We start from the raw sequence: 12,621 nt of genomic DNA on the forward strand, positions 1-12,621 counted from the left end.
CTGCTGGGAGAGTCACTTTTTTCTTCTCTTGACAAAAATATAAAGACATGTCAGGTTTACAATTCTCAGGTTCTGAGTGCCTAATTTCTGTACATAAAGACAAGTTATGTGAACCACGCCTAGAACTCCATTCCCCTCCCTGCTGTTATGGGGACGTATTTGCTCTCTTTTTGTGCCGGAGACACGGCCGCTAGCAAAGACTCTCAGTTCTTCCTTCAGTTCAGGCTGTGATAGGAGAGTGGACATCAAAACTGGGGGGAGGGAGATACGTCGTTACCCTCTCGCGCGCATGCATCTTACATGGTGTCAGCATCCGGAAAGGAGGAATCCCTAAATCTCAATTTACCTGAGCCCTTCCTCCCCGGCCCCTGACATTAGGCCACATCCCAGTACTCACACTGCAGTGTCACCCACCATGAGGTTACTGGGGGCCATTCTCTGCCATGATAAAGCCCCAGCCTCATGGACACATGTGGACGTTTTGAATGGAACTCCTGAGTACTTCCCAGGGATTTTAGAGTTTTAGAGTTTAGCTCGAGAATCCTCCTCCTACAGCTGGGGCTGTAAAGGTAAGAAATGTGTTCCTGACATCCCAGGGTGAAGCACAACACTGAGTGTGTTTTTCCCCCCAGAAACATTGTTATGATAAAAATAGTAGTTTGTTTCTCTGGCACTCCTCATGCTGTACTATGGATACCTTTGTGTTAAATTGTCTTTTTGTGGGGGGTTACCCCAGGAACCTAGACATTATTTCTAAGGGAAAATGCTTGCTTTCCAAATTCTAAACGCCTTACTTATAATGGACTTTTAAAACACAAGCCACTCACAACTTGGATACTTGCCAGTAGAGTAAACTCAACCGTTCTACTTACAGCCAATTCTGTGGTCCCACAAAAATTCAGAGAATACTACTGATGACATGGGGAGAGAAGTGTCCATAGTATTTCAAGCTAGAGCTGAAAGAAGAACAGATTCGATGGTTTATTCTGATTTGTATCTGATGGCGCTGAAGGGTGTCTGTGTACATGTGTGTGTATACCTGATTTGGAATTTATATATACTCTGCCGATGAGCCCCATTGCTTCTTGGACAATTTACAGTGACGTAAATTCCACCTGGAGTAATCATATGCTCTTTAAGCTACGCACTCCCTTTCTCGTATCCATTTACCTCGGCAGTGGGACACGGTGGGGTGCGGAGGGAGAGGGACACTAATTCTTTCTAAGCTCCACCTGTGTACCAAAAAATGCCCATTAGTCATGGCTGATGAAAGTGGGAAAGTACATGAAAACAAAAGCCAAAAACTGAAACAAGGCAAACTGTCTAGTGTCCTCAAACTCTAAAATCATATGCAAAAAACCCAGAAGCCCCATTTAAAATTTCTACACATCTACACACCAGGGGCGCCTGGATAGCTCAGTCAATTAAGCATCCGACCTCGGCTCAGGTCATGATCTCGCAGTTCATAGGTTTGAGCCCCATGTGAGGCTCTGTGCTGACAGTGCAGAGCCTGCTTGGGATTCTCTCTCTCTCCCTCTCACTCTCTGCCCCTCTCCCACTTCTGGTCTCTCCTCTCAAAATGAATACACTTTAAAATTTCTACAAGTCTCCACATACCTCCTCATTCTTTAATGTAACTATCTTTTCCTTTCAGTATCATTCAAAATAATAATTTAAGGCTATGGTTTATTTTTTCTGGGTTTTGTAACAATTTTTAATGGTTCAACAATTTTAAAAACAGTATTTATTTAGCTATATCACAAGCTAAATAGGTAGGGAGAAAGGTCAAGACTCAGAACTTTTATCTGTAATGCTCTGTGGGAAAATATATTCTGCGTTTCAAACAACTAATCTTAAACTTGTATTTTAGAACGAGTACATTAGTCTGTCAGATTTAATGTTTTATGCTGCTATGTTATTTCGCTCAGGCTTGTAATGATTAAATTGTTTCATAACTTTACAGGGTTCAAAATTATGGATAATAATGGAATACCTGGGTGGTGGTTCAGCACTGGATCTTGTAAGTATTTTTAAATAATTACACACATACCTGTCTGTACTTTAGCTTTTTTTGTTTTAATTGGAGTAAGCAATGGCTTTTGGGCAAGCTGAGTGGTTGCTTTAGATAATACATTCAAATTAAGGTCTCTATTCAGGACTATAGATTGAGCCGTATTGCAAGATTGGGCATATTGCTGACGTTTTTAGAGTATATATGAAACGCAAATAGCTTCATGAAATAAAGCTCCCCAAATTAGGACTGTGTGTGACCATTGCCATCAGTTTAGAGTTTTACTTTGCAGGCGTTTCCCTGAAAAGACTGAACGTTCTTGGATTTTTGAAATATGTAATTCAGATAAGTATCACTAAAACTAGTTCTTGGGTTCTCACCAGGTGCGCCTGCAGACCCAATTCTCTGCAGAATTCTCTCTGCCCCTCTATAGGTCATTTGGAAATGTGATGGTACTTTTGGTTGTCATACTGACTTGGAAGTGTTACAGCCATTTTAGCGGGCAAAGATCAGGATGCTAAAATCCTGCAGTGAACAGGAAAAGTTCCACCCAATGAAGATGGAAACACACACATAAATTCCTTTGAGAAACACTGGTTGTTTTCCCCAAGTCAGTGTGATTCTGTCATTGCTGTTTTCTTCTCCCTTTTAAATCTTTATTAATATGGCGTTGTATTTAAAATTCAATACGAATTACTAGAGGCAACTTGGTGTAGTAGAGATGGCCACTGGGCTGGCCCATGGGAGTGTGAGGTGATGGGGCGAGCGGTCTTCGTAACCGAATCTGTGACTGTGAACCAGGCACACCAATTTCTTACATTTGGATGTCCTATAAAACAAAGAAGTTGCACTAAGTTATTTTTAAGTTCTCTTCCATCTTGAAAATATATACGGACCCTGACACAGGGCTCAATCCCACGACCCTGGGATCATGATCTGAGCCGAATTCCAGAGTCTGGCGTTAAACTGGCTGATCCACCCAGGCACCCCTCCATCTTGGATATTCTGTGACTTATATTGTCTTAGCATGCTCCTGGATTTAGAAATGATAAGAGTATGCTGTCTCTAAAAATAAAGTGTTTTGATGACTAAGATCATCAAGTAACATTTTAACTCTTATTTTTAAGTGGAGATGAGTTTCCCTAACTATAAGTGATTAAATATTTCTAAAAGGGTTTAATCCTCCCTGCGAATGGCTCCAAAGTTTCAAATAATCCTGTGAACAGAAATGACTCTAAGATTTTCTTTCCTTTAAACAGAACCATATTTAAAGCATTCTAAAGAAGTGGTAATTAAATTTGATGGAGAGTCTCATCTCCTTCTAGGAATTCATCTCATTTTAGTCTGTTGCTGAGTTAGGTAATCCTTCCTTGTGTCTCATCTAATTCGTACATCCCAAAGCTTCAGTTCATTTTGTCTTTCTCCTCTCTAGTGATAGAACACAACTGGTATTTCTTTGTAGAATAATCCTTCATGCTTATGGAGTCAGATCTCTTTCTTCTCCTGAAGTTAAATGGCCCCATTTCCATTTGTCTTGTCACATAGTTTTATTACACAATAGTTTTTTCATTAGCTCCACAAGAAGCGTCTCAACTGCTCCATGATCCTCCTCCTACCCTTTAAATATTCAGAGCTCTTTCCAAATTTATCATAGTTACCTCCTCTGGTCCCCCAAGGTGCTAACCATATGTCTTCCCTGTTTCGTGGGCATTGGCAGAGCTAGTGCACTGCCGTCAGCAGGATCAGCAATAGCAATGTTAGGCACTGGACGCTGGCCCAACCCTAACTAATAATGTGAGCTGTAGTAGTAGTTTGGTCAGTTTTATGTAATCTCTGAGTGAAGTCTCTTAATTTCATCCTGCCGTTCTGATCTCTGCCTAATAGAACAAATTGCCAAGTTGCATAAATTCAATAAACTTAAGATGTTTTTAGCCCTGTCGTAGCTAAAAATCAAGAGACCTACGTCCTAGACCTGGTTCTGCCGTTGACTAGCTGGCTAATAATGGACAAGTCATTGAACCTCTGTGCCTTAATTTCCTCACATGTTGAATGAAGAAATTAGATGAATGATCTCTCGAGGTTTGTGTCCCTAGCTCAAGAATTGAATAATACCGTGATTGAATTATAAACATTTAATTGGCCTTTGTAAGGAGGGCAAATGATGAGAAAATGTGCTGTTTCTTCTCCGTGTATAGTGCCGTACAAACAAATGCTATCATTTGGGGAATCTAAGAAGGATTGGGTTTGAGAGAGGGCACTGCTACCAGGGACAAGAAAAAACGACAGGGATGCTGAGAAGAGAATATTTGTCACTTTAAGATTTTATTTTTAAGTAATCTCTACACCCATCATGGGGCTCGAACTCACAACCCCGAGAGTCACATGCTGACTGAGCCAGCCAGGTGCCCCAATATTTCTCACTTTAAATTGGTGCCTAAATAATGGAATGCGATTATGACTTGTAATTGACATCAACATTTTATAGTGTATACTTCAAGATTCTCTCCCATTCCTTTTTTTTAACTTTTTTAATGTTTATTTATTTTTGAGAGAGAGAGAGACAGACAGAGCATGAGTGGGGGAGGGGCAGAGAGAGAGGGAGACACAGAATCTGAAGCAGGCTCCAGGCTCGGAGCCACCAGCACAGAGCCCGACGCGGGGCTCAAACTCGTGAACCACGAGATCGTGACCTGAGCTGAAGTTGGACACTTAATCGACTGAGCCACCCAGGCACCCCGATTCTCTCCCATTCTTGAAAAAAATTAGTTATACATGAACAGACTCTGATTTTTTTAAATCATACCTCACTTCTTTCCAGTGGAATTGCAGTGGCTTACAACAAAAACACATATGATAAGGTTAGGAGGATAAAATATGAGCACCAAAGACAAAAGTTGGAAACAATATGCTAACCGTAAGAGAAGGCACTGACATAACCTGCTGCATTAGGACCAGCTGAAAGTCACAGGAGCGGGGAAGATCCCCAGGCCCACAAGTATACAGTCTGTGAAAGAGCAGGTGACCCGCTCTTGCATGTCCTCAGTTGACAATAAGGCCAGTACACTGGCCCTGGAGGCAGAGATATTAGCTATTAGAGACACGGCACTGTCTTTGGCCACTGAAGACAAGTTCAGTTATGCACTCCAGGGACAGTGGACCAAGATCTCAGCGTTCTCTCTCTCCCAGGGAATAGCAATCTCTGTTCCATCTACTTTACCTCCTCTATCATTCCAGCTCCCTTTTTTCTCCTTCTCTCATCATTGTCGACATGGCTAATGATACATTTTAACCACAAGGCTTGAAAGAGTTTTCTGTCTGATAATGCACCAGAAAAACCCAGCTGTACTACCCAGTTCCCATTGCCCTGCCATGGCTTCTCCCCGACTCCACCATCTTCCTCCAGTACCCAGTTAATTGAGATTTTATTTTTCCTGAATTTGAAGCTGGACCTAAATATACCAGATGAGCCCGTGGGTCTTGAGGACCTCTTCTTTGTTTGTTTTTACTTAAATATATTCTTTAAAATTCTGTATTAGGTAACACACTGGCTTATCCAGGCCACTTTCAGAAGCCCTTCAGAATGATAAGTAGTGTCCCTTATATATACCTTGCCCAATTTCTTTTTTTTAATGTTTATTTTATTTTTGAGAGACAGAGACAGCGTGAGCAGGGGAGGGGCAGAGAGAGAGGGAGACACAGAATCCAAAGCAGGCTCCTGGCTCCGAGCTATCAGCACGGAGTCCGACGCGGGGCTCGAACCCGCAAGCTGTGAGATCATGACCTGAGCTGAAGTCGGATGCTCAACCGACTGAGCCACCTGGGCATCCCAGACCTTGCCCAGTTTCTTAAGTGAGTGAGGGCATACCTCCTCTGGCCCTGTCAACATTTTCTGATCAGTGGTACCAACATTTGTCTTTAAATTATTTGGTAGTACCTCAGAATTTCATTGCCGGCAATCAATAAAATGCCATTTTCACCTTTGAGAACAACTTTAATCACTACTGTTTAAATAGAAACTTTTGGAGTGGAAGTTAATAGACTTATAAGTAAATAGATAATGTTACCTAGGAAAGGCACCTATTGAACTACGGGCATCCCTGGAGTATACTGTATATCCAGACCACAGCTAATATTTAGTGGTGAAACTGAAGTATGGGTTCTATTTTAAGCTGTTAAATTGCAACATGAAAGTGCCCTTTATTCAGAATAAATATGGCATTCATGAAAGATGAAATACACAAGGTGCCAAAGAGCTGTGAATCCCTCCCAGTGTGAGGCAGAGTGGGCGATGTTTGATTTTCACCACCTCCTCCCTCCTTCCAGCAAACAGCTCAACCTCAGCCCTGACTTCAGATTCCCACCCTTCCTGTAATAATATTGTACAGTCCACTGTTTGTGCTTTATGAGGTACCAGAATTTTAAAATAGCCATTTATTTTAAAGGGAGATTTTCAGATACTCCATTACAAATTCTCCCGAAACCTAATCATTGCTTTCCTTGTATTCCAGTTGGAACTATTGGCTTTAGGACGGGGATGGGGAAAGAAAGGGGAAATGTGTTACATTTAGTTAAAAAACCATACCCCTTCATGATTCGATCTTTTTTTTTTTTTTTTTTTTTACAATGAAGTCTGAACAGATTAATTGTTGTATTCCTGACTAACTTTTAAAATCTCAGCCTCGGAAAGGCTGCCTGCTTTACAGTGTTATTGAGATACATAAATGCTAAGAACTGTGCTGTGGCTGACCTGTACCATTGAGCTGAGTTGCTGCGGAAATCTTACAGACTTTTTGATCTCAAAATCAGTTTAGTGTAAATAGTTAATATTTAAATAGCAAATGTCAAATTTTAAGTAGCTGATTTCTTTTTTCCTAGCCAAAGAAAGAAAGAAAAGAAAAGAAAGCTAGTTCTGTCATTATTTAAGAGTATTTCTTAAATCTTTGATGTAAATATTTAAGAACCTCACGATTTGGAGCTAGTACATACAGAGGTAACACTGCTTGTATTATCTTTTGAGATTAAATCTAATCCATTTAAAAACCATTTCAGCCTTAACCATGTTTACAGCCTTAACTTGTTTACTATCTTCCCTTACCTTTTTAATCTTTTTCTCCTTTGTTTAAATATTGGCTTAATGAGCAGAATTGCTTCATATATCTAAGTGATTCCCTTATTTCAAAGATCATATCAAGTTAGTACTTCATTGTTTGGAACTTATATATGTTTGTAAAAGTGTGTGTGTTTTCCCCCTAAGCTTCGAGCTGGTCCATTTGATGAGTTCCAGATTGCTACCATGCTAAAGGAAATTTTGAAAGGTCTGGACTATCTGCATTCAGAAAAGAAAATTCACCGAGACATAAAAGGTATACAAAAATCTTACATGAACCTGAGAAAAGTAGCTGCATTCTGAGGAAACTGAGCGTTTTTTGTTTCTTTTTTCCTCCTAGCTGCCAACGTCTTGCTGTCAGAACAAGGAGATGTTAAACTTGCTGACTTTGGAGTTGCTGGCCAGCTGACAGATACACAAATTAAAAGAAATACCTTTGTGGGAACACCATTTTGGATGGCTCCTGAAGTTATTCAACAGTCGGCTTATGACTCAAAAGTAAAGTGTTACCTGTACAAACTTTAGTTTTTAATAATAGGTTTTATAGAGCGTGCTATTCTATATAATAAACCGTCCCAGTTTTCCTTGTTTTAGAAGTATTTCTAAAGCTAGAGTTATGTCAAGTGTTACTGCTAACCCATTAGTTCCCTGGATGCTGATCATATTTGGACCTTATTCCCTTCAATGGCCTTCCATTCCACTTAGAATAAAATCCAAAGTCCTTACTATCACATACATGGCTCTTGATGATCTGGTCCTTGTCTGCCTCCTCAACCTCATCTCTTATTACTCTCCCTCTATATTCTATCTGCTTTGGCCACAGTGGGTGCTATGTCCCACAAACATAGCAAGTACGCTCTGGCCTCAGGACCTTTGCACTCACCATTCCTTCTATCTGGAATAACTTTCCTCCCAATCAGGTCTCTGCTTAAACATTACCTCACAGAATAGTCTTCCCTAGCCATCCCATGTAAATTTGCAACCCCTTGCAATCATCCATTATTCTGTGATCCTGATTTGTTATTTTCTTCATTGAACCTAGCACCATCTGACATTGTATAATTTACATATTTGTCTCTTCCGTTAGAACACAAGCCCCTTCAGAGCAGAGATTTTTGTCTGCTTTATTCACCACTGGAATCCTCAGTATCTAGAATATGGTGCCAGGCAAAAAGTTAGGGAATTTGATAATTCTTTTTTTTTTATGAAATCTATTGTCAAATTAGTTTCCATACAACACCCGGTGCTCATCCGATAATTCTTTTTTTAAGTAGGCTTCACACCCAGTGCTGAGCCCAATGTGGGACTTGACCTCACCACCCTTAAGATCAAGACCTGAGCTGAGATCAAGAGTTAGACACGGAACTGACTGAGCCATCCAGTCACCCCAGGAATTTGTTAATTTTTTTAAATAAATGAATTATATTAATAAAAATTTATTGCCATTGCATTTCTTGAGACACTTCATTTTTTTTTTTTTGAGTTTGTTTATGTATGTATGTCTGTCCTCTCTGCCCTCAACTTGGGGCTTGAATCTACTACCCCAAGGTCAAGAATTGCATGCTCTTCCAGGTGAGCCAGCCAGGCACTCCTTTTAAGACACCTTTTTTAAAGTTTATTTATTTATTTTGAGAGAGAGAGAGAGTGAGCAGGGGAGGGGCAGAAAGAGAAGCAGGCTCCACACTGTCAGCAAGAAGCCTGACACCGGGCTCGACCTCATGAATCATGAGATTGAGATCATGACCTGAGCCAAAACCAAGAGTCACACGCTCAACCCACTGAGCCACCCAGGTGCCCCAGGACACTTTAATATCATATGACCCATAGGCTATTTTGTGGCAGTCTGCTGGAATGGAATTTCAAGGTAATATTTTTTTCTTTCTCTTACCTCAGGCTGACATTTGGTCATTGGGAATTACTGCTATTGAGCTAGCCAAAGGAGAGCCACCCAACTCTGATATGCATCCAATGAGAGTTCTGTTTCTTATTCCAAAAAACAACCCTCCAACTCTTGTTGGAGACTTTACTAAGTCCTTCAAGGAGTTTATTGATGCTTGCCTGAACAAAGATCCATCATTTGTGAGTATATATTGCTCTTACTACTATTTGTTTTCTATTATTAAAGCTATTTAAAGCAAATGTAGTTTTTCTACAGTGGGGAATACAGTGCATGGGAAAATTGTCTAAGATCCTTCTAGGAACCTGGTTCTCCCCCCTATCTTGCTAATTCTGTTCAGTTCTTAACAAGGTCCTTACTTCCTTTTCTCCTTGCCCTGTATCTTTTTCTCTTGCTCATGGCCCCTAGCTTCCTCCTTATTCTATTGATCATTTCCTATTTCAGCAGGAAGGAAATTTGAGAAATAAGGTTTCTGTTGTAGGATGTCACTATTAAAGCACACGTGTAACTATTCACAGTGATATTTATTCAACAGTGTTTTCATTTTTCATGAAAAGTTATGTGTGCCTTTCACTCGTTTCAAAATTTAACGTTGAGAAATTCCAACATGAAGTTGCATGTTTTTACTGATGTCTAGTGAACTCCACTCATTTACCTGGCAGATTTGATCACAGTTGCTTTACTACTTCCAAAATAAAGCTGCCTGGTGACTTCTAGAAGCTAGAAGTGTACAAGAACTAAGTTGTGATGTAACTGTTTTAAAATTGAGAATGAACATTCTGATATTGACAAAATACTAGGAGCGAAATATCCCCCACAGGATGTGGCATTTGTATTTAGGTGCAGTATGAATTCACGTGTGACGGGGAGAGGATTAATCTGGGGATCACATGATAGGTGCAGATGATAATAAAAGTTTTAGCCTTGCTAGTTTTCATCCAGTTTTTTCAACTTACAGTAAATATAAGTATTTTTAAAGCACTATTGTGAAATGGTTGTAAATTTTTACTCCATTTTCAAAACCTTGCCACGTGTCTCTCTGCTTTGGAGAAGGCCCCACCTGCCAGTTTGCTGGTGGACAGGCCACCTTTTTGTCCATTGTGTTTGAACAAATTGGTACCAGAGTAGTAAATTTAATTTGGTTGCCTTGAGCCACTTCAAAGAGTAGAATTAGCCATTGCCCTACAGCATTTTAGCTGTCCTTGTGTCTGTAGACATACTTTTCAGCCATACCTTTTCAGCTTAATAATGGAAGTTACTTTTTTTTACCACACCTTGCAATCATAAAGGGCCTCGAAATATTCATGTGACCTTCATATCTTTCCCTAGCGTCCTACAGCTAAAGAACTTCTGAAACACAAATTCATTGTAAAAAATTCAAAGAAGACTTCTTATCTGACCGAACTGATAGATCGATTTAAGAGATGGAAGGCAGAAGGGCACAGTGATGATGAATCTGATTCTGAGGGCTCTGATTCGTATGTACAAATCATTTCATTGTTATGTAGGTAGCCCGTTCGAATACTGCGTATCTTCTAACCAGTATCCACTATGCTTTCTCTAGCATAAAATGGAAGCTGTATTTTCAATTTTTATAGTAGAAACTGTGAAAAGCTTTTAAAATCACAGTCTGTGCAGTACAATGAATTTAGAAACATGTTTTTTCTTAGAAGTGGATTGCTCTAGTTTTAAATGGTCTCAGTCTAACCCCTAGTGGATACTTGAGTATATTACAAAATTTTGGAACAAGATTCTATTAAAAGTGTTACATCAGTTTGCCCAAAGTGATAAAGGCTATGTCTTCTCATACTTTGGGGGAAACCTGCAAAATCCCTCTGGAGCACTGACTGCCAGGCCTTTCCCACCTCTTGGCCATGTCCTGAACTGTGATCAGACTGATATATTTAAGTATTCATTTATGTGTGATTTGGACCCTCCTAAAAAAGCTACACCAGTTTTTAACTGCAGCATTTACATTGACATCTTATCTTCTAAGTCCATAACTTAATTTAGACTAGGAAAGTCTGTGGGTTATACCAGAATTTTCTCTTCCACTTGATGAATTGGCACAAAGACAACACCAAATTTCTTTAGACAATACTCTCAGAGTCCTGCCTTTATGAGAAATTGCCCTACTTTTGAAAACAATAAAAAATACCAGGATGATTTTTGTGCCTTGTTGTAATGGTTTGTTGGCCTTAGCGGCCCATGAAAGTAGCACACGGAATGTTAAAAAAGAATCCAAAGGGGCGCCTGGGTGGCTCAGTCGGTTAAGCGTCCATCTCTTGGTTTTGGCTCAGGTCATGATCTCACGGTTTGTGAGTTCAAGTCCCACATCGGGCTCTGCACGGACAGTGTGGAGCCTGCTTGGGATTCTCTCACTCTTAAAATAAACAAACAAACAAACATGAAAAAAATTGTTTTAAAGAATCAAAAGCCACACTACAGGAGATCCTGATCCAGTCAGTGGGGAGGGGTGTGGGCAGGCCTTTCTGTACAATAAGAGGTCTCCACATGTGATCCTGGTGCATACTTCAGAGTTGAGAACTACTGCTCTTCTTCAAGTAAATTGTATCTACCTGAAACTGAGATCACATCCTTTTTTATACTATGATTTTTGTCTATATCGGGACAACTCTTCAGAGTGTGGCTGCATTGATTTGATATTTTCACCAAGCTGAATTATTTAGGAACTTATATTAGTATTTTGGGCAATCTCTTTAGGGAATCCACCAGCAGAGAAAATAATACTCATCCTGAATGGAGCTTTACCACCGTGCGAAAGAAGCCTGATCCAAAGAAACTACAGAATGGGGCAGTATGTGCATGGAGATAATCACTTACTTCCTCTTGATAGACTCTGTTGAACTACATAGTGAGATTACGATGGCCAAAAATTACTAGAATTTAATACCCCTGAATTCCTGTCTACCTCCCAGTGTCCATAGTATGCTTCATTTGCCATTAGTTTTGAGCTAATTAAGTAAAGGTCATGGAAGTCGTTTAAGTGGCCATTGGTATGTTTTTAAATGCATTTTACTTAGAGGTGCATAAACCCAGTGGAATTATGGATATCTATTGTAATCCCAGAAGTTAGAAGCCTTCTGGATGATGGATGGGAATTAGGAAGGAAGCATGGAGACGTGCCTTATATTGGGTCTTTTGGGAGGGAGAATTCAAATTAGTGCTCCCTTGTTATGGAATAAGAAAAACATGAATGATTATTTTAATTTCATGTGTATAATCTAAATTATTTGTTCAAAGGAGCAAGATCTTGTGCAGACCCTGAGCTGTTTGTCTATGATAATCACACCTGCATTTGCTGAAGTAAGTATGGATTCATCAGCTTTGGATATCTACGCCAAGAAGTATAGTAATTTTAAATGTTATTGCTATTGATTCTTTCTCAGCTTAAACAGCAGGATGAGAACAACGCTAGCAGGAATCAGGCAATTGAAGAACTCGAGAAAAGTATTGCTGTGGCTGAAGCTGCCTGTCCTGGCATCACAGATAAAATGGTGAAGAAATTAATTGAGAAATTCCAAAAGTAAGCTTGAAATGTCATTTAAAATGTTTATTTTAACATTTTCTGTTGGTGTTAGTTCG

General features: G+C 39.8%; 1 protein-coding gene across 1 annotated transcript in view; it reads left to right on the top strand.

The window, feature by feature from the left end:
* Positions 1 to 12,621, top strand: part of STK26 (serine/threonine kinase 26) — a 54,613-nt gene that overhangs the window by 38,550 nt on the left and 3,442 nt on the right. The window contains exons 4-11 of the mRNA XM_004000900.5: positions 1,964 to 2,020; positions 7,266 to 7,374; positions 7,459 to 7,616; positions 9,012 to 9,197; positions 10,345 to 10,493; positions 11,740 to 11,833; positions 12,280 to 12,342; positions 12,426 to 12,562. Coding sequence (XP_004000949.1) covers positions 1,964 to 2,020; positions 7,266 to 7,374; positions 7,459 to 7,616; positions 9,012 to 9,197; positions 10,345 to 10,493; positions 11,740 to 11,833; positions 12,280 to 12,342; positions 12,426 to 12,562 — 953 coding nt within the window. The remainder of the gene's footprint in view (positions 1 to 1,963; positions 2,021 to 7,265; positions 7,375 to 7,458; positions 7,617 to 9,011; positions 9,198 to 10,344; positions 10,494 to 11,739; positions 11,834 to 12,279; positions 12,343 to 12,425; positions 12,563 to 12,621) is intronic.

The sequence above is a fragment of the Felis catus genome, chromosome X (assembly GCF_018350175.1).
Source record: "Felis catus isolate Fca126 chromosome X, F.catus_Fca126_mat1.0, whole genome shotgun sequence".
In the NCBI taxonomy this organism is placed as follows: domain Eukaryota; kingdom Metazoa; phylum Chordata; class Mammalia; order Carnivora; family Felidae; genus Felis; species Felis catus.